Below are 21,014 nucleotides of genomic sequence, written 5' to 3' on the forward strand. Positions count from 1 at the left end.
CTTCAGACTCATACTTTTTCCAACAAAGCTTTATATTTCAAACTGATGTATGTAGTAGCAATATTGTTTTGAGGAAGAGGCATTTGATGAAGTTTAACACGTTTTCATAGCCTGTAGCCATCTTCAATTTTTATATAAACTAGACACAGAACCCCACACCTGTTGTAGTTTATATGCCAGCGTTCAGAACCTTAACACAATTAATGCAATTAATGCAATGTCCAAACACAATTTGGACATTGCATCAAATGCGGTGAGGGCTACCATTCAATTAAAACCTCAACACTCTTATTGGGATCATCAAAAGGTTTTTGTTTATGAAGATACAAAGTTTTTTGTCGCCCGTGCAGTGATGCACATTCCACGTTAGATTCGTTGCATTTCAAGAATCTAGGCCAGCTAGTAATTGAGCGGTTAAAGCACAGCTTGTACGAACGCATCTCATGACATCAGTAGCTGAAGCATTATGAAGCATTAAGTATTTATTGTGTGTTGTTTAATTCTGAAATACTCTGCGCCCTCTCAAGTTAAAACCTATCAATAAGAAGGAGTGAGCTGTAATAAAATAATAATAATTCCAGTCACAATCGAATCGACGCACTTAAGAGCGTCCATAGGCTCACCCAACATTTGGCAACGCAACTTTGGTTGGCCACTTTTTCCACACGCCATTCAAGGCGAGAATAGCAAGTCACTTTTAGGCAATCGTCTTGTATAGGATCTATTATAGTAGGAATTCATAAAAAAATACATAAACCATACATTAGTCCTTTTTCTTATATGTGGATGTGAATGTGATAAAGTTTTTTAAAATTGTAGCTCTGCATGAACTTGGTTGAATGCTTGTTTGATTCATTAATTGATAATAATGAAAGTTATTTGCTCTGGTGCTTCCAAAACTGGAACAAAAACTTTATCAGCTGCTCTTAGAATTCTGGGATATAATGTTTTCGACTTTGAAGAGCAGTTTTTCTATCGTGGTCGAGAGCTGATGAAAGTGATGGATGAAGGATGGACTACTGAAGATATTTACAATATATTCAAAGATGTTGATGCTGTGACTGATACACCAGGTTGTGTTTTGTGGGAGGAAATTTTGAAAGCGTTTCCAGAAGCAAAGGTAAGAAACATAATTTTTTGAATTCCAAGCTTAACGCACATGCAAACCATTTCATGCTAATTAAACTTTTATTGATAATTATATTGTTTGGTGCAATGCTAAAGTCAAGCTCAGTTCTAAACAAATAACAAAAATTACACAGTTTTCACAAGTGGCCCCATCAACATTTAGAAAAGCTACACCATTTTGTGTCACCTCATCACCAAACTATTTTTTTTAGGTTGTGCACACAGAAAGAGCGTCCGAAGAGGAATGGGCGAAAAGTCTTGCCAAGCAAATGAATTCAATTAAAACTGAGCGATTAACTAGAATTTTAGTAATGTTATCACCAACCGGAAATAGACTGAGAAACTTTGTAAATTCCAGCTGTAAGTAAGCGTTTTGAATGAACGAATTACCTTAGAACGTAAATTGCAAAGGTATCCTAACCATTATGTTTTTGTATAATGATTGAAAAACTGGCATCGTTTGATAAGATAAAACCATTCACGATCAGCGAGTGAAGAAGAACATAGGTAACGTACCATAATAATACTATTATTAGCGGCAACGCCTCCATTTAACATAATGATCTGCGGCGCAAATAGATGGTCAACCGTATGGCAGCTGCTCGACCCCTGCACACCTATCCCAGTGCAGTGGTCCAGGGGATACGTCAGCCCATACCTTACCAAGGCTGGCAAATGTCTTAATTAATAACTACAAAAAAATAATAATTAATTTCTACTCATGCTTAAATCTGTCAAAGTAATAATTTTAGTTATATAAGCAAATTACTTTACAATTTATTACAGGTTTTTGCTCAATTTTGGCAGCTCTGTTGATGTAAACATAAAGTAAGTTCTGGTCTGCGTGACCATTGCAAAGGTTTTAACAAACTTAAATCCGAAGTATTTAAAAAAATTCTCTTTTCCAGCAAGATTGATTGTTTGTGCCATTGGGAACCATCCATTTTACTTCCGGGGCGTAAACTTGAATGTGGCCAAATTAAGATACCGACAACACAACACGCGTGTGCGAGAGGTGAGAGAAATCGAAAGTAGCCTAATGGTTTATTGTGAGTCGTCAGTATTCTATTATTGTCCACAAACACAGTTCAATTATTCGAGAAACAAATGAGTGCATCGGGAGGCGGTTTTCTCTCATGCTTGGCTTTCGTATTTTAGAATTAGTTTCTTTCAATGGCTTGACAGAAGCTACATCATAGTCGAAAACACTTTATATTTTTGTATTTTATTTCATGTTAAATGCTGTGGTGTTGCATAGTCTCGTCTGTTTATGATTAGAAAAATATATTAAGGTTCCAAAAAAAAAGAATAAAATGATGAAGCATTTCAATGTTTTTTCTATAAATTTATACTATCTAGTCTTTTATTTAACACTGTCCATTGTCTGCTTACAATTATTTTTTTAAGTTCAGTTTTATTTTTTAGGCTGCTCCAAAAGAAAAACTTCTACTGTTTAAATTTTCTGATGGCTGGGAACCGTTATGCAAGTTTTTGGATAGGCCCGCACCACAACAACCTTTTCCTCATAAAAACAAAGGGGGGGAAATTACAGCTGAAATTATTGACAAATCCTATGTATTCAATCAGATTAGAAAGGAAATTGCAGTCAGCTTCACTGTTATCGCCATCCTAGTAGGCCTATTAATTTATTACTTTTGGTAAAATTCTTCAGCGGGTTTTAACCTTTTCGTGCATGGAGGACAAAATATTTTTCAAAAAAACTATTTCCAAAGCATGAACAAATTTTGTACGTGGTTCAAAGTTTTGGTTTGTTGTAATTTGTTTTAAACGTAAATATGGCTGTAAAGATATTCTTTGATAAACTTGAGATTCTATCATTCTCTAAAAAATTCTCTCAAAAGATTTTGTTCTTATTGAGACTTTAAACTCAAAAATGTCTTGACGTCACTTCACCAAACTGTGTTCAGAACTTTCAACGAAATTAAAATAAAAATGTATTCAATGGAATACTGAAAAGTTTGGGTGTTCATCAGGACAATTATCGTTTTTAGCACCAGTTGCAACGTTCATCTGATGAAAGTGAAAGTAAAAGCAACAACAAACAAGTTGATTTATTGCTTCACATACGTTTCGCGCATCACGACAATGCGCGTCCTCAGAGCGAATAACATACAAATTAAAATTTACAATGTTATAGACATGTAACTTACTGCTTCAATCCTGCCAAAGCAAACCTTGCAAATAATGAAACAGAAACATCAATCTGACATTAAACTTGATTATCAGCTTGATTAAATTGCATTTATTTTTATTATTCGGCACGCCTTGTCCTGTTAGACGAAAATACAACGGCCCTTTTCGCTTAGGCCTCGCATTGTTCTGTTTGAATTGAACTTGATATAGTCTACAATAAGAAGGAAACATCTAAGTTAAAACTTACTCCAGAAACATTTTTAAAATCCAGCATGAAAAGTTTATTATTTTCGTTAAAATTTGACTTGATCAAAACAATTGGCAAAATATCATTTAATAGTCTTCGTAAATTTGCTACAGATTTGCTAATCTTCAAACTCTGTTTCTTAAAAACCTATTATTGTGACTTAACAAAGTTTTAAACTTTATTCTTCAATTGCAATCATAAGTCATTTGTTTGTGTTCGTATCTTGTGTCGACCTGTAGGCTTAATTAAAGTAAAGTGTTCATTTGTTTAAATTGTCAATACAATATTTATGTTTGAAAACTATGGTTGCTCTTTCATGGAATGTAAATTTACCTGCTGAGAGGTGTTTAAAGCAAAACAGTTACGAAATCTTTTTCAAAATTCGTGTTGAAATGCTCTACAGAGGTTTTGTTGCAGTAGGCGTTCGAACAGCTCATTGGTACCACAAAAACCGTACACAAGTCCTCTCAATGGCTCTGGCGATAAAACATGCAGCTCGACATCTACTAGTGCGATATTTTTGATAGAGGCTTAAGAGTTATGATTCACACAGTACCGGTAGCCTATAGTATTTCATAGTCTATCATGTATACGAGTCAGTCAATCGGAAGCCGAGTAAATAGAAAATAGTTAGGCTATCTCGTGTTTATTGAAATAAGCCTACAGCAAAAAATATTTCTAATTGTTCTAATAATGATCATTGACTTTGATGTTACCCTGTGACCCAGGGCCGTTGACAGGATTTCTCGGGACCGGTACCAATTTAATTCATCGACAATCTTATGAATATAAAGGTTGTGTACAAACTTTTATTGATGTGCTGTTAAAATGATGTTGTCACATGCCGTTCAAAGTAGAAAATTAAGAAGAATATCATTTAGCGTTAGCCTATATATTATTATATTCTCAAAGGCATTAACATTTTTCTACATACCACTATATAATGCGCTTATCACAATCTTGGCGCTGCTGGTAGCCTGTAATGCAGTAGCTTGCTCTTGTTTGCAGTGTCAGTCTTGTCAGATGTAGAAGTTGTTGCTATTCTGTGCTCGATCAAACCAGATATGCCAAACCTTGGTCGTTTAATAAATCTTGCGCAATCTTAAAATTTCCCGAACCGAAAAACTTACTATCTCTATCTAGCGGTTGCTTGTTTGAACTTTTATTTGTCAATGATGCTAGAGTATTACTTCCCGATTCCATTAATGTTTCACTGGTCATTCCAGGCTATCCAGAAGAGAATTTATAGCAAAGCTAGTGCAGACAGTCAGAAAGTTTTCAATTTGATTTTTGAAAGGTTTTGGGCCTAGGTCAAACATTTTCTGACTTCTGAAATCTGAAAAACGGGTTTGGCCTAATTTTTAGTGCAAAAATAGGGATAGCAATCTTCTTACCTTTGTCATTTCAGTTTTTTTGTTTAAACAAAAATTAGCCTGTTTATTTTGAAATTCGTGTTTCGGGTTATTTCACTAAATATTTGTGGTTAGGGAAATCACTATGCGGTAGACTAAACTAGTAATTTATCGTGCAAAGCAGACTATTGTTTAGAAACCAAAATTTGTTTCTTCAAAGCGTATACCAGTAGGCCTACTGCATATGAAATTGGGTGCCTGACCATTGACCAACCATTTCTAAGAGGGATCACGGATATTGTGTTAGTTCCTACTACAAGAAAAATATATCTTATTTCAAAAACATAATAGCCTACTATATTCTGTTTTTACATATTAGATTAATCTAAGCTCTTAATTTACTGTTTGGTGGCTAAAGTGGCTATTTTACCACCAGAGAGCTGAAGTGGGCCTGGTACTCGGAAGGGGGCCCGATACTTTACCATCTGACGGCTGAAGTGGCTGTTATAACCTCTGATGGCAATTCCTTTAGATTTGATTGTATTAAGATCTTGATAATGTTTGAAGTCGCAGGGAATCTTTTAAATCCGGGACCCCAAAATATTCCGGGCTAGGGTCCAAAAGTACCACCTAGACCCCCTGTCCACGCTCCTGCTGTGACCCTTACATGATTTGTGATGAAGTAGATGTCTACCCACAAAACTAACAAAAATTTACCGAGATTTATTTGCCTTTTAGGCATCACGTTTGTTGTAGGCTACATTTCACTGCCAAGAAGCATTGGATTTTTTGGTCTTGTCTACAAATTTTTATCCTAATTGCAGGTGGATAATAGAGGATTTTCGCTCCTAAAAACAGTTTTAACTTACTGCTTTCATCGCATAACCCATTCAAGGTTGAGTTAAACGATGTTGATACCGAGACTGTAGTGTCGGTGTCGAGTATGTTTGGATCTCACTTGTTAAATCTTGGCTGACACAACTTGGACAAGATGTACAGTAATGTGTAAAAATTAGTATGTAAATTTTAAGCTACTGTTGGAAGTGTCGTTTGATGAATCTTTCAGCTATAGAAAAGTTGTGTTCGTATTTCATGGCAGGATAAAAATAATGCAGCAATCTGCTGAGCAGTTGCTTTTCGGGCTTTGTTGCACTATTACAAGCTGCATGCGTCATGAGCATATTCTGATTATGATTATAACAAAAATGATTTGATGTTTTGTGCCCAAATGGCTTCTACCTGGAACGCAGCATTTTTTAAACACACGAGGTCGCCTTGGTTGAGAGATTGATTGCCGAACAAATGCCAGCATTCCGAACTATTGTGATGAAGGCAAAATAACAATCAAAGCATCTAGTTCTAGTGTAGGCTATGGGGCAATGTCACAGACAACAACAAGCTGAAACTTCTTTCTACCACTGTCAGTTTCGGTGACCAATCTGCATCTGTAGTTTCAAGCCTCAATCAGTCCCATGCAAAACTGCCAAGATTAAGCTTTTTCGGTTCTGGGGTTATCGATGTCCACAATCAATCAATCGGTCATATCGAACTAACTTCCTTTTGGTACAGGGACGCAGCTGCGACGGAACCTGGGGGGGAATCTCTCCCAATAATTCTATCTTGCATCTGCAAAAAAATCATGTTTCAATATAATTACAACATTTCCAAGCCATTATAATTCATAATACATGTTTTCTCCCAATTTTTTTTTGCCCCTTAAAAAATATTCTTTCTGCTGTAGCTTTATCACTGTTTTGAAGATCGTAAAAATTGTGCAGGCACTCTCAAACTAAAGCAAATCAGCTGATTCACAAAATGATTCAAAAGTCAAACGACAAACAATATTTGAATTCCTTTGATAACAATCGGATTCGAACAATTATTAACTTTGTTTGCAAATAAAGACAGGACTATGACATGCCTTGACCTGCTGAAATGTTGTTGTAAAGTGTTTGACGGCCTTGAAAGTTTTCAGGAAATTTCTGGTAAGCTTGTCTACTTATAAGAAGTCATCATCGCGTTCGGCGTATGAGCAGATCTTTCCAGAAAATACTTTCTTCATTAATTTTGTAAAAATATAAGTTGTATTTGCATGATTTGTGTGTGTCTACAGGCCAAAAATAACACATTATGCAACAGCAGCGCGGGTCATACAAAAACGTCTCACACGCCGGATTTTGCCCGCAGGCAGGACTTTGGACACCCCTGGCCTACCCTCTCAAACATACGATTCTACTGTGACTGTGACGAGTTTACGCAGTTGCTGAGTTTTAAGTCTCCACATATGTTAATAAATAATCGCTGGTAGAACCATGGTAGAAGTAGCAAGCGCGTTGCTAGGAAAGTGTGACGTCACAGTTTTTGCTCTCTATTGACAAACACCTTATGTCAACAAACTTGCTCCATCTGAAATTTTGTTACAAAGTCTACAAACTGGTGATTAACCCTGTTGGCAGCAATAAGCCTATTGCACTTCGCGCAGTTTAACACGAGTAGTTTGCAGACTGTGTGAAGTCTCATATAGCAGAGTTTCATTCTTGAAAAGCTTTCGTCAGAGGCTTCAGAAGTCAGTTAAACGAATTGGTCATTTGTCAAAAGATATGACATATCAAGCAAGTCACAGGTATTTTTAGACAGTCAAACAGTGCATTTTGACATTCATAAACGTCAGCAGTCGCTTAGTCAATGCAGAAAAATTGAACTGCGGTTGGGTGAAGGCAAATGTGTCTTTCAGACAAATTGCTCATAGCTCTACTGGTCAACTTTGGATCATATGCGATTACAATTTATCAGCACCACGACCTTGCAAGGAATTAATTTTTACGGTTCAGTGGAACTTCAGTCTCATATTTTTGCTAACGAAGCTTTTTTTATTTTAAATTGTTGTATGTAGTAGCAATTTTGTACTGAAGAAGAAGTATTTGATGAAGTTTAATCACGTTTTCATAGCCTGTAGCCATCTTTAATTTCTATATGAAATAGACACAGAATCCCACACCGCTTGTAGTTTATATGCCAGCGTTCAGAACCTTAACCCTAGTCGAACTGACAGGCAGTGGCGTAACTACCCATTGGATCTTGTGGATAAATCCAGGGGCGTCACGTTGCTGGAGGGCGGCAAAATGTGATAACGTTTTAAACGAACAAAGATAGTCACACTAATTTCTTCTCAGAGTGACTCAGACTTAAACGACCTAAGTTAACACTGATCTAAGTGAAGCCAAAAAAATACACAAGTTATGCCTCTAAACTAATTTGCAACTTTTTGAGATTGTGACTCACTATGTGGTATTTTGGACGGTATAGTGATACTCATGCTGTTGAAGTCATAGTAGAATGTCGATTGTTATAAGCTATAGCATCGTTCAGTCATTTTAGCTTTGGTAGTTAAGTTTAGATTAGTTTTCAGTTAATTTCACTTTCGCGAGAAAACAGGAAGGGGCCATCAGGTCTTCCAGCCAATTGCCACCTTTACCATCTGTCTGTGGTAGATAGACGCGCTTCCTCCATCCTTATGTGTAAAGTTGGGTTAGGGTTAGGTTTGTGAAAGGTTTAAAATTTCAGGTCTGAAATACATCACTCAGAAAATTTGCAATTATAGTTATTGTTTTTAACTAACGTGCTGCAGATTCCAGAACAAGATTTAAGTTGAAACTTCTTAACTTAGTTTTTGCCTGTGAAGAGAAAGTGAAGCTTTTTTTTAGAAAGACAGAGTAGAGGAACTAAAAAAGAATGAAGGAGCCACTTTGAAGTTCGTGAAAATCGCCTCTGCCAAAGAAACAGAAAAGCTTAGCAGCCCAAATAAATCTACCTCAAGTTGGGACGGAAGAAGAAGTGTACCTAGAGCAAAACAATAACAAAGTGATCATAGAAAGAAGTCAGCCTATGAAGGAAACACTTTTAGATAAAGATAAAACAGATGATACCTATTACTCTCATAACGATGTGACTACTTGGCCAGAAATATTAACTCATAACATGAGCGTTGAGATGATCAAATTAGGGCCCGAAAGGTTTCAGAATAAAGTAAGAACATTCAAGCAAGCGATAAGAGTAACTAAAGAAGGAGACAAAGAGAAAGAATCCTTAACCTTATCTGTAGCGACACGGGGCTTTATGAGGACGCCCCACCCTAGCAGTGAAATATTTGACAGAAGGAAATATGCTAGAAATGCGAAATTTCTTGACTTTTAGTTTTTATTTTTGCGAATTTTCTGAACCTGAACTGGTCATTTTTCTACCTTCCTGCCCTTCACAATAAGCATTTCGTCTCAGGTGGCTAGACATTTTCGTGCAATGTTAGCTATATATATATGTTAATGTTAGTGCAATATGAATGTTAGTGCAATTACTTTGAAATGTTAAAACGCCTAAAAATGGCTTATATTGATGAAAAAAAGTAATTTTTTTGTTTAGTTTAGCATTACTTTATGTTTTAATTTAAAAATTTTAATTTTCAAGCTATTTTTGAGAAATTAGAATAAAAACCCACTTTCTGACATGCTTTCATCTCAAAAAATTTATTTCAATAAATTTGTTGGGTAAAAATTTAATTTCTATACGCATAATAAACATGGCTATTATCTTGTAAAATATTTTGGCTCTGTGATTTTCATAGCTCCCGTTATTAGCGATTAATTAGCACGGGCCAAGATAGCCGTGACGTGCTTTCCGCGTACGAAAACAGCTCGTTTTAAGATAGGGTTAAGCTTTTTGAATAAGAAGTGGTTTTATTTTGAACTTTCAGTAAAATTAAATAAACACTGATTTAATTTTTCTGTTGTTTGGAATTTGAATCATCTTTTACGAAGGTGTTAAGGGGGGGGGGGGAGGATATCGTGGAAAATCCAAGGGCGGTATATTGCGTTGCTACGCCACTGCTGACGGGTGGACGGGTTCCGTCCATACCTTTAGCAAATAACTTTCAATAATTTTGCTCTAACTTTGCGAAAAAAGCAACCTCGTAACGTTTTTATATCAAAAATCATTAGAAAATGTGGATGGAGTAAGTGCACACGTCAGGCCATTAGCTGCCAAAAATAGCTTGGTCCTAATAGGGTTAACAGAATTTGGACATTGCATCAAATGCGGTTAAGGCTACTATTCAATTAAAACCTCAACACCTTTATTGGGGTTACCAGAAGGTTTTTGTTCAAAGAGAATTTTATTATTTTATTCAAATAATGAAGATATTTTCAGTTTGCATTTTGTCACGTTTGTAAATACTGCAGAATAGCTGCTAGAGAAACCAACAAACGTAAAGGATTTGAAAAGAAGTCTTAACACGAGCGAAGCTATGTGTACAAGTAACAAATCAATGTGTGGTTACTGAGTCCTGCTGCTAGAATTACGAACTACAGGAACTACTCACAGGCACAGGGAGGCACGACGTAATCAAGTGCACGTGACTCGGTGCCATGCACTAACACTAAGACAATAATCATAATGTAGAACTAACGTTATTGAACTATAATATAACAATTACAAAATTTACATAAATGCAAATAAGGAATAAATATTCAAGTGAAAACAACATTGTCAACTAAAGACATTGTCAAAATTTTTTACAAAACATCTTGTTGCAGCATTTTTAAAGAAAATCATGACAGGTCGATACGAAGACGAAAAATATCATGATTCTTGACTCATCAGAACGCAAATTAATTTTACCTGATCGTATGAACCATTCACAGGCGTTAAATTACCGGCAGCCTAAGTACGCTGCGCAGTGTTAGCAATGCCACAGGGCAACTCTGCAGGCCTCATTAAAAATGTAAACATGCAATTTGGCTAAGTATACTGTACATAGATGCAAAAACTATTTGCCTTTGCATGAAATTGTTAGAGGCAGACTGTTAAAACATGAGGATACAAAGTCTTTTGTCGCCTGTGCAGTGATGCACATTCCGCGTTGGATTCGTTGCATTTCAAGAATCTAGGCCAGCTAGTAATTGAGCGGTTAAAGCACAACTTGTACGAACGCATCTCATGGCATTAGTAGCTGAAGCATTATTTGGACGTATAGCATGAGGTTTTGCATAAAAGTCGAAACGGGAAGGCACTTTAACATGCAGATATCCAATCCATGGACTTCTGTCCAATCCAACCACGAACCAATTAGATGTTACGTTATCTGTCCAATTGTTAACCATTCCAGCATTCAGCCAGAGAATTGATTATTACTTTGAACTATATCTGGTAGTTACTGAAGAAAAAAGAGCTATAGCAGAGGTGGGAATCAAACCCACGTCACTGTAATGACTACCACCGTTGTAACCCAATGCGCCAAGTCAACCGATGGCAAAACATTGATTTAATTTAGCTAGAATTTGCGTTTTTCCTTTATTCTTCCTAAACGCAACCTTGATGACGTTATGAACAGCGTAGCTTCTGATTGGTTCGTGGTAAAACATTGATTTAATTTAGCTAGAATTTGCGTTTTTCCTTTATTCTTCCTAAACGCAACCTTGATGACGTTATGAACAGCGTAGCTTCTAATTGGTTCGTGGTTTATTAGAAATCTGCTTGTTAAAGTGCCTACCCCTTGATATAAACGTCATGAACAGCGTAGCTTCTGATTGGTTCGTGGTTTATTAGAAATCTGCTTGTTAAAGTGCCTACCGTCGAAACGGGCTCTTTAGAACGGTGGGCACTTTAACGTAGGACAGGTTTCCTCGTGAATCAGCTGTTTGCAGTCATGTGACTCACGCCATTATGATTGTAACCTTATAAACTCAATTGATTACAGTCTTTAAGATCCTTCTTGCACTCAGTTCAGTTGCAGAAGAAAAAAGAACATTAGCAGAGGGTGGGAATCGAACCCACGCAATCGAAATGACTATTCCCTTGCCCTAACCCTAACCCATTAGGCCACGCTGCTGTGGCGATACATTCACTTAATTTTCTTTGTACCAAAAATGTTTGGAGAAGAGCGGATCGAGAAGATCGGAGGAGATCGGAATATCACGTGCTGAGTCACATGACTGAAATCAGCTGATTCGCACGGAAAACTGTCCTATGTTAAAGAGTCTAGGTAGGCACTTTAACATTACCCACTGGTCGAAGAGGTACGCAATCATGCGTGACATGTTCATTCGCGATTCAGCTGGTAGGCACTTTAACATTACCCACTGGTCGAAGAGGTACGCAATCATGCGTGACATGTTCATTCGCGATTCAGCTGATTTCAGTCATGTGACTCGTGACGTGATATTCTGATCGAAAAATTTTGATACAAAGAAATTTAACTGAATGCTTAACCACAACCACCGTTGCCTAATGGTTAGGGCAGAGGAGTATAGTAATTTCGATTGCGTGGGTTCGATTCCCACCCTCTGCTAATACTATTTTTTCTTCTGCAACTGAACTGAGTGCAAGAAGGATCTTAATGGTAGCCACTTTAACAAGTCGAAATTGTGACTAAAACACAAATATTGATTGAACATGTCACGCATGATTGCGTACCTCTTCGACCAGTGGGTAATGTTAAAGTGCCTACCAAGAGTCTACCCTTTAGAACAGGGTTTCCCAATTTTTTTTGGGCCATGGACAACTAATTTTTCGTAAACAACTTTTTAACTGCAACGAAGGTGCAACAAGTAAGATTTACGATACTGGATAGCAAGAGCTTTCGAAATCATTTAAGTTGTAAAGAACTGTGGCGATTATCTTTGACAGGGTACTGTACATTGTACAAGGTATATGTGTGACTTTTTAATTTCTTGTCATATCACCACGGACCACCTGTGCTGTCGTCGCGGACCACCAATGGTCCGCGGACCACAGTTTGGGAAACTCTGCTTTAGTACTGCGAGCCTAATTCCAAATGTGTTGTTGAATTCTGAAATACTTCGCGCCTTCTGAAGTTAAAACCTATCAATAAGAAGGAGTGAGCTGTAGCAAAATATTAATAACTCCAATCACAATCCAACCGACGCACTTAAGAGCGTCCATAGGCTTTCCCAACATTTTGCAACGCAATCTTCTTTGGCCACTTTTTCCACACACGCCATTCAATACGAGAATAGCAAGTCACTTTTAGGCAATCGTCTTGTATTGCATCCATTATAGTAGGAATAAATTTAAAAAAAAATGCACAAACCATACATTGGCCTAGTCTTTAGTATTTTTTCGTACATGTGATGATGTTTTTTGAAATTGTAGCTCTGCATGAACTTGGTTGAATGCTTGTTTGATTTATTAATTGATAATAATGAAAGTTATTTGCTGTGGTGCTCCGAAAACTGGAACAAAAACTTTATCAACTGCTCTTAGAATTCTGGGATATAATGTTTTCGACTTTGAAGAGCAGTTTTTCTATCGTGGTCGAGAGCTGATGAAAGTGATGGATGAAGGATGGACTACTGAAGATATTTACGACATATTCAAAGATGTTGACGCTGTGACTGATAGCCCAGGTTGTGTTTTGTGGGAAGAAATTTTGAAAGCGTTTCCAGAAGCAAAAGTAAGAAATATAATTTTTTGTATTCCAAGCTTAACGTAGGCCACATGCAAACCATTTCACGCTGAACTTTTGTTGATAATTAAGTTCTATTGTTTGGTCCAATGCTAAAGTCAAGCTCAGTTCTAAGCAAATAATAAAAATTACACAGTTTTCACAAGTGGCACAAGCAAAGCTACACCATTTTGTGTCACTCATCACCAAACTATTTTTGTAGATTGTGCACACAGAAAGAGCGTCCGAAGAGGAATGGGCGAAAAGTCTTGCCAGGCAAGTGGATTCATTTAAAACTGAGCGATTGACTAGAATTTTAATGATGTTATCACCAACCGGAAGTGGATTGAGAAACTTTGTAAACTCCAGCTGTAAGTAAGAGTTTTGCATGAACGAATTAGCCTACCTTACAACGTAAATTGCAAAAATATCCTAACCATTATGTTTCTGTATAATTTAAACATGATGGAATAAACTGGCATCGTTTGATAAGATGACACCATCCGCGATGAGTGAGTAAAGAAGAAACATTGGTAACGTACCGTAACAATACTATTAGCTGCACCGTCTATTAAACATAATGATTTGCTGCCGAAAATGGATGGTCAAATCTTATGGCAGCTGCTCGACCCTTGCATTAACACCTATCCCAGTGCAGTGGTCCAGGCGATACGTCAGTCCAGAAGTTACCAAGGCTGGCAAATGTCCTGATTAATAACTACAAAAAAATAATAATTACTTTCTACTGATGCTTAAATCCATCAGTAATAATTTTAGTTATAGCCAATTACTTTACAATTTATTACAGGGTTTTGCTCAATTTTGGCAGCTCTGTTGCCGTAAACATCAAGTAAGTTCTGGTCTGCGTGACCTGTCGAACTTGAGTTATTGCAAAGGTTTTAACAAACTTAAATCAGGAGTATTTAAAAACGTAGCACTCAAAGAAGAGATACAACTGATAAATGTAAACACTCAAACATTGTAAATATTCCTCTTTTCCAGTAAGATTGATAGTTTGTGCTATTGGGAGCCATCCATTTTACTTCCGGGGCATAAACTTGAATGTGGCAAAGTTAAGATACCGACAACACAACACGCGTGTACGAGAGGTAAGAGAAATCGGAAATAGCCTAATGGTTTATTGTGAGTCATCAGTATTCTATTATTGTCCACAAACACAGTTCAATTATTCGAGAAACAAATAAGAGCATCGGGAGACAGTTTTCTCTCATGCTTGGCTTTCGTATTTTAGAATTATTCTCTTTCAATGGCTTGACAGAAGCTACATGATAGTCGAAAACATTTTTTATGTTTGTATCTTTTTCATGTTAAATGCCGTAGTGTTGGATAGTGTCGTCAGTTTGTGATTACAAAAATATCAAGTTTGCAAAAGAAGAATTTTATACCATCTAGTCTTTTATTTAAAGCTTTGGTAGAGAGTTTGCTTTGTTGAACCATAGAGAAATAAAACATAGTAACTTTAGCGGGTTTAACATACTTTATTTTACACAAAATATAACATAATTAAATAAAATGAACTCAAACGTTTTCGACACGTACGTGTGTCTTCATCAGGAATTAAATCTGCAATACATAAAATAAAAAATCGTAGCACTGTAACTGTAACGACACTCTGGACTGAAAGCACAAACTGAACAAATGATACGAGAATGATTGCGAGTAAATTATGTGGTGGAAACAGATCACGTGAGGTGTAGACTACAGGCATTGGACAAAACAATTAGAACACACACAAAAGGAACGATCTTTTATTTAACACTGGGAATTGTTTGTTTACAACTATTTTTTTAACTTCAGTTTTTATTTTTTAGGCTGCTCCAAAGGAAAAACTTCTACTGTTTAAACTTTCGGATGGCTGGGAACCATTATGCAAGTTTTTGGATAAGCCCGCACCACAACAACCTTTTCCTCATAGAAACAAAGGGGGTGAAATTGTGGCTGAAATTATTGACAAATCCTATATATTCAATCAAATTAGAAAGGAAATTGCAGTCAGTTTCACTGTTATCGCCATCCTAGTAGGCCTAATAATTTATTACTTTTGGTAAAATCCTTCAGCGGGATTAACCTCTTCGTGCATGGAGGGCAAAATATTTTTCAAAAAACCTATTTCCAAAGCATGAACAAATTTTGTACTTGATTCAAAAACTTTCATTTTTTGTAATTTGTTTTAAACGTAAATATGGCTGAAAAATATTCTTTGAGAAAATTGAAATTCTCTCATTCTGTTTGTTCTTATTGAAACTTTTAACTCAAAAATATCTTGACGTCACCTCACCAAACAGTGTTCAGAACTTTCAACAAAGTAAAAAAAAATGTATTCAATGGAATACTGTAAAGCAGGGGTCACCAACCTTTTTTGCATGCGGGCCACTTTGGCACTAAGGAGAGCTGTGGCGGGCCGCACTAATAAAATGTTAGGTAGGTTGACTCTTATGCTAGAAAATAACGCATTTCGTACCCAGTATCCAGCGTCACATGTTGTTCATATTTATGTTAGAATAGCCTACCAACAACGCTACTGCCAGGCCAAGCTCCTTTTACAACACTTTTGACTTTTTTAATAATGCCTAATAAACGAGGGCACTTGTTTTGTGCACTTATAGCGAGGCGAGCGGTTTCATCAGAATATTCATCGCCAAGCAAGAGTGGTGTTGTTACTTTGCTTCGCAAAAGATATCTTGCAATTAACAGTTCCAGTAAACAAGGAAATGTTTGACACATCGCAATACAGGCAACAATAGTGACCTGCAAACATATCAGCGAAAAATAGGCTCCAATAACATGGAAAAAGAAACCAGGTACCATGAAACAAACGCTTGTGGAAATCGCCGAAAAATCGTAATTCTATCGTAATTCATGAACACTAACAGTCTTCCCTCTAAAAAAGCAATGAGTTGGTTTTTCATCCTTTTTGTGAGAGTCTATAAAACCGTCTTTCTTTTATTATAAACAACTGTCACTTGCGGTGCTTATCAGCGTGGCAAGAATTTGTTGATTAACAACATTTTGCAGTACTTGCTTCGGCAGTACATATACTATAATTGGAACGATACGGAGAAGATTAGCATGGCTCCTGCGCAAAGATGACGCGCAAAATCGTGAAGCGTTCCATATTTCTTTAAAAAAACGTTTTGCAGTACTAAGTTAATTTTTTTCATAATACAATCAGAAAAAGTCTCTAAATTTATATATAATATTTTGCCAATTTATTATAAATTGAGTTGGCACACCGACCTATGTTGCCCACAAAAACTTGCATAAAGAGAACACTGCTCGTGAAACACAATAACGGTGAAACTCGCAATAGTGTTTACATGACATTTGCAAACTTAAAATAAGCAACCCTATGCTCACAGACAATTTCGAAATTCGAAAACAGACGTTTTAATCAACCACTGGGACAGTGTGGCTGTACATCGCATTGGAATAATTTTAAGCAACCCCCACCTAGAACTACAATCTGATTGGTCGGTCGGTGGAATCGTATGCAATGCGAAAATATGCTTCCCGGAAGGTATTTTTTGCTTTCGTGCTCTTTAACGCTTCAAGAAAAGTATTTTTGGTTATACTTGTACGCTGATACCTTCCGCGGGCCGCAGCGATACAGCGTGGTGGGCCGCATGCGGCCCGCGGGCCGCCATTTGGTGACCCCTGCTGTAAAGCATGAATGTTCATCAGGATAATTATCGTTTCTAGCACTAGTTGCAACGTTCACCTCATGAAAATGAAAGTAAAAGCAACAACAAACAGGATGGTTTATTGCTTCACTGACGTTTCGCGCATCATGACAATGCGCGTCCTCAGAGCGAATAACATACAAAATAAAATTTACAAAGTTATGAACTGCTTCAATCCTTCCAAAGCAAACCTTGCAAATAAAGAAAAAGAAGCATCAATCTGACATTAAACTGGATTATCAGCTCGATTAAATTGCATTTATTTCATTATTCCGCACGCCTTTTCTTGTTAGACAAAAACACAACGGCCTTTTTCGCTCATTGTATCCACAATTAGCCTACAGTAGGCTACACAAGTCCTCTCAACGGCTCTGGCGATGAAACATGCAGCGCGACATCTACCAGTGCGATATTTTTGATAGAGACCTAAGAGTTACGATTCACACAGTACCGTATAGTATTTCATAGTCTATCACATATAGTCAACCGGAAGCCGAGGAGTAAATGGAGAATAGTTAGCCTATTTCGTGTTTATTGCAATACAGCAAAAAAATATTTCTAATTGATTTCATAAATTATCATTGACTTTGATGTTACCCTGTCATCTTTAGGCCTACATGATTTATGATAAAGTAAATGTCTACCCACAAAAACTTACCGAGTTTTACTTGCCTTTTAGGCATCACGTTTATTGTACATTTCACTGACAAGAAGCATTAGATTTATTGGGTCTGCTACTATTCGGCTAGTCCGATTGGGCTAGTCCGATTGGGCTAGTCCGATTCGGCTAGTCCGATTCGGCTAGTCCGATTCGGTTATTACCCTATTCGGCTACAGCCCGATTCGGCTAGTCCGATTTGGCTAGTCCGATTGGGCTAGTTCCCTATTTGGCTACAGCCTTTATCAGTTAGTTCCCTATTCGGCAATTTTTTGAAAATCCAACGATAATCCTTCTGTAATCCGACAAAATCCTTCTGTAAATCCAACGACGCCTTCTGTTTATTTAGAGAATTTTGTATTTTATTCCACATTAGGCTATCGTTTCTTTTGCATTCTTGCATTTTATCCAGTGTTTACCTGTGAGTGCCTTCCCAGACGGCAAAATCAGTCATTTTTACATTGATTCAACGTCTGCAGACGTTAAATCAATGTAAAAATGTCGGATTTTACTGTCTGGGTGCGCCATGTGATAAATTAAAGCTTTCGGTTGCGTCATAATGAATTGCGTGTAATTACTACCCCTTGACGGAGGAGCAAGACTACGCGCGCCTATTTTAAGATATTTAAAAGAGAACAGCTGAGAAAAAGTGGGAGGCGAGGTAAAGTTGTTTACCATAGAAATGCTTGTCACAAAGCAATACCGAAATTCTTGAAAACCTTTTCGAATGCACTGGTTAATGATTTTAATTGGGAAAAAACGCCAGAAGTAGACATTTTTTTATTCAGGTTAAAGTGAAACTACTCTACGTTGGACTAAAGTTCAAAATAACTATCAAGTTGCCTTGCAAAGCGGAAGATCAAAGTTCGCAAAACCGGTCGTAAAGTTGATTTTGCCCAAAAATTAGGTCGTTGAAATCAATGCTTAACTACTCGTAACTTTCACGTGATATAGGCCCAATTTTTTTTTTGTAGTCAGAGTGTAAAGATGGAGGTTTGATATTATCGAATTGAATCGCCGGTTAATACTTACCGCCGGTTAATTCTCTAAATTGATGGACCGTGCATTATCGTAAAAACTGTCCGTCCGCGCATTTGCCACTTTGACTATATATGATAATATATGACTTTGTTTTAGAGCATCAAATTTATGCTATCTCCGTAATTAATAACTCGTATGTAAGTTTTTACATGTATTTTGAACATAGGCGCCTAAGCCGTGGGGGCCAAGCCCCCACGCATATTTCTGCGTGGGGGTAACTTTTAATGCTGTATTAATGTATAAAACAATAGATGAACTAGCGATCGGCAGCAGGAAAACATTTATTGAATGCAAACCGCAACAGCTTCGCAATAAATAATCACTAGAACGAGTAGCGATGTTACAATCCAACACCAGACAACAAAATCTGTCATTTTTACATTGATTTAACGTGTGAAGACGTTGAATCAATGTAAATATGATTGATTTTGCTGCCTGAGACATAGCAAAAATCTACCATTTTGTGTCGATTCAATGTCATCAGATGTTGAATGCACCCAAAAGAAAAACATAATTTGCTACGTAGACGGAGCGTGCGTTTAGCTTTATGAGCTTGCAAACAGACTTGATGTCGCTTTCGAAAGTCGAAACCTCTGCACTGCAGTGAATTGCGCGGTGCCCAGTGAATCGCTCGCTGTGAAAATGAACTTGAAGTCTCGGTCCGAGGTAACCACTAACCAACGCAACAAGGGCTGGTACAAACCGCATTGCGCACACGCCGCATAATCAACGCAGTAACGGACTCACGCAAACTGAATGGCGCACACACGACCATTGCCATAAAAACCCGATCAAAGGCGGAATATGCGCATCTTTTGTTTCATCTGCAACGCGAAAACGGGCGTTTTACAGCGGTCAGTCATAAGTTGCGATATTGTAGTGAAGAGGGAGCAATGTCAAGTTGAAAACTTAATTAAACGTCTCTCCGTAACTATTTTTCAAGGGCTGCTTAAGGATGTCAGCAACTTTTAAATTTATTCAAGGTGACGTGCTGCTAAATTGATGTTAACATGAATGATTTTACTTTCCACCGGTATATTTTCAAGCGTATGATCACGTTAGTATTTGCATTCCATTTTCAAAACATTGTCATTCCATTTACATTTTACAGTGTACCTTTTGGTAAACCTTTTCGTCTCTTGTTTCATGCTAATAAATCTAGTTCGTTGCTAAACTTTATGTTGTGCCTAGCTTAAAGCAGGGGTTCTTAACCGGGGGTACGTGTATCCCTTGGGGGTACGAAGCACCAAAGCAGGGGGTACGACATGCAGTGTGAAATTATACGCTATTTAGGCATATGTGTAAAGAATGCGTATTGACCAAATTAAAGACTATCTTATTGAAATGAAAGCTAGTAGTAAAAGCAAAATGGGCACTTTGATGCCTTCTGGTGTGCACAATTCAACACATTTCACCAGTTAGCAAAAAAGCTTTAGAAATCCTTGTGGCTTTTGCGACAACCTATACCGATGTGAAACTGGGTTCTCAACTCTTGTAAACATCAAAACTAAGCCGAGGATGATTTTTGTCATTTCCAATGGAAAAAATTCAATTCGATTCACAAGCAAGTACCAGTATCCAAGTACCGGTATTTTTGTTAAACATGCTCTCAGAATGCACCAAGTCCAAAGTAATTTTTCAAAATTTTCTGAGGGAGGCCCCCCACACCCCCGCCAGGCTTCGCCCGCCGGCCGTCAAAATTCCCCCCCTTTCAAAATACCTAGCTACGCTACTGAATTAGATCATTGTCATTGGGGTCCGCAAAGCATATTTCGCACAGGGCCGGAAATACCCTAAGACCGGCACTGACAGGGGGTACGAGAAAATTTCATGAAAGCTCAAAGGGTACGAGCGCTAAAAAGGTTAAGAAACATTGGCTTAAAGAGTCGCAGTCCATCAACCACTAGCTAACGCAGACGCATGTCATGTGTTTGTTTAACCGAAGTGGTCGAGTTTTGTTTATAATAATTAACAGTAGGTCGAACGTAGGGATAACTCCGAGTGTGGCAATAAAAGCAATCCTAGTGTGACGGCATAATTACGTCATCCATCTGCGTGACATTTGCTGAATTTACGTTGCTGCTGATGAAACACGCTTTCGCCCCCACGGCCAAAAAAATAGTTAGCCGCCTATGATTTTGAACAATAACACACTCGAACAACTAACAAAACACTTCTGTTTATCTCATTAACCTGTATTGTGAATCACGAAAAATGTTGTTTTGATGTAAAACACAAATTTTGAACAAACCCATACAACAAAAATGACTGATTTTGC

The 21,014-nt window shown here is 37.4% G+C and overlaps 2 protein-coding genes and 1 non-coding gene across 3 annotated transcripts; all 3 read left to right on the forward strand.

Moving 5' to 3' along the window:
- The first annotated feature begins 868 nt into the window (after nt 1-868).
- Nucleotides 869-3,764, forward strand: LOC145772204 (uncharacterized). The gene is made up of 4 exons (XM_082584052.1): nt 869-1,120; nt 1,341-1,488; nt 2,037-2,143; nt 2,554-3,764. Exons 1-4 carry the CDS (start codon nt 869-871, stop codon nt 2,788-2,790), a joined length of 744 nt encoding a protein of 247 aa, XP_082440178.1. The 3' UTR covers nt 2,791-3,764.
- A 9,329-nt stretch (nt 3,765-13,093) lies between these two features.
- On the forward strand, nt 13,094-17,994 carry LOC145772228 (uncharacterized). The gene is made up of 4 exons (XM_082584079.1): nt 13,094-13,345; nt 13,560-13,707; nt 14,339-14,445; nt 15,169-17,994. Exons 1-4 carry the CDS (start codon nt 13,094-13,096, stop codon nt 15,403-15,405), a joined length of 744 nt encoding a protein of 247 aa, XP_082440205.1. The 3' UTR covers nt 15,406-17,994.
- On the forward strand, nt 16,372-16,478 carry LOC145773059 (U6 spliceosomal RNA). Its single transcript, XR_014289477.1, has one exon. It is a non-coding gene; the product is annotated as a U6 spliceosomal RNA (small nuclear RNA).
- Nucleotides 17,995-21,014: the final 3,020 nt, after the last annotated feature.

This window comes from Aplidium turbinatum, chromosome 6 (genome assembly GCF_918807975.1).
Source record: "Aplidium turbinatum chromosome 6, kaAplTurb1.1, whole genome shotgun sequence".
Taxonomy (NCBI): domain Eukaryota; kingdom Metazoa; phylum Chordata; class Ascidiacea; order Aplousobranchia; family Polyclinidae; genus Aplidium; species Aplidium turbinatum.

Excerpts from the sequence above, each read along its gene's own strand:
- LOC145772204 (XM_082584052.1), top strand. The coding sequence starts at position 869 with ATGAAAGTTATTTGCTCTGGTGCTTCCAAAACTGGAACAAAAACTTTA. Across the intron at positions 1,121-1,340 it reads AAGCGTTTCCAGAAGCAAAG|GTTGTGCACACAGAAAGAGC; the intron begins GTAAGAAACATA and ends TATTTTTTTTAG. Across the intron at positions 2,144-2,553 it reads ACAACACGCGTGTGCGAGAG|GCTGCTCCAAAAGAAAAACT; the intron begins GTGAGAGAAATC and ends TTTATTTTTTAG.
- LOC145772228 (XM_082584079.1), top strand. The coding sequence starts at position 13,094 with ATGAAAGTTATTTGCTGTGGTGCTCCGAAAACTGGAACAAAAACTTTA. Across the intron at positions 13,346-13,559 it reads AAGCGTTTCCAGAAGCAAAA|ATTGTGCACACAGAAAGAGC; the intron begins GTAAGAAATATA and ends CTATTTTTGTAG. Across the intron at positions 13,708-14,338 it reads AAACTTTGTAAACTCCAGCT|TAAGATTGATAGTTTGTGCT; the intron begins GTAAGTAAGAGT and ends CCTCTTTTCCAG.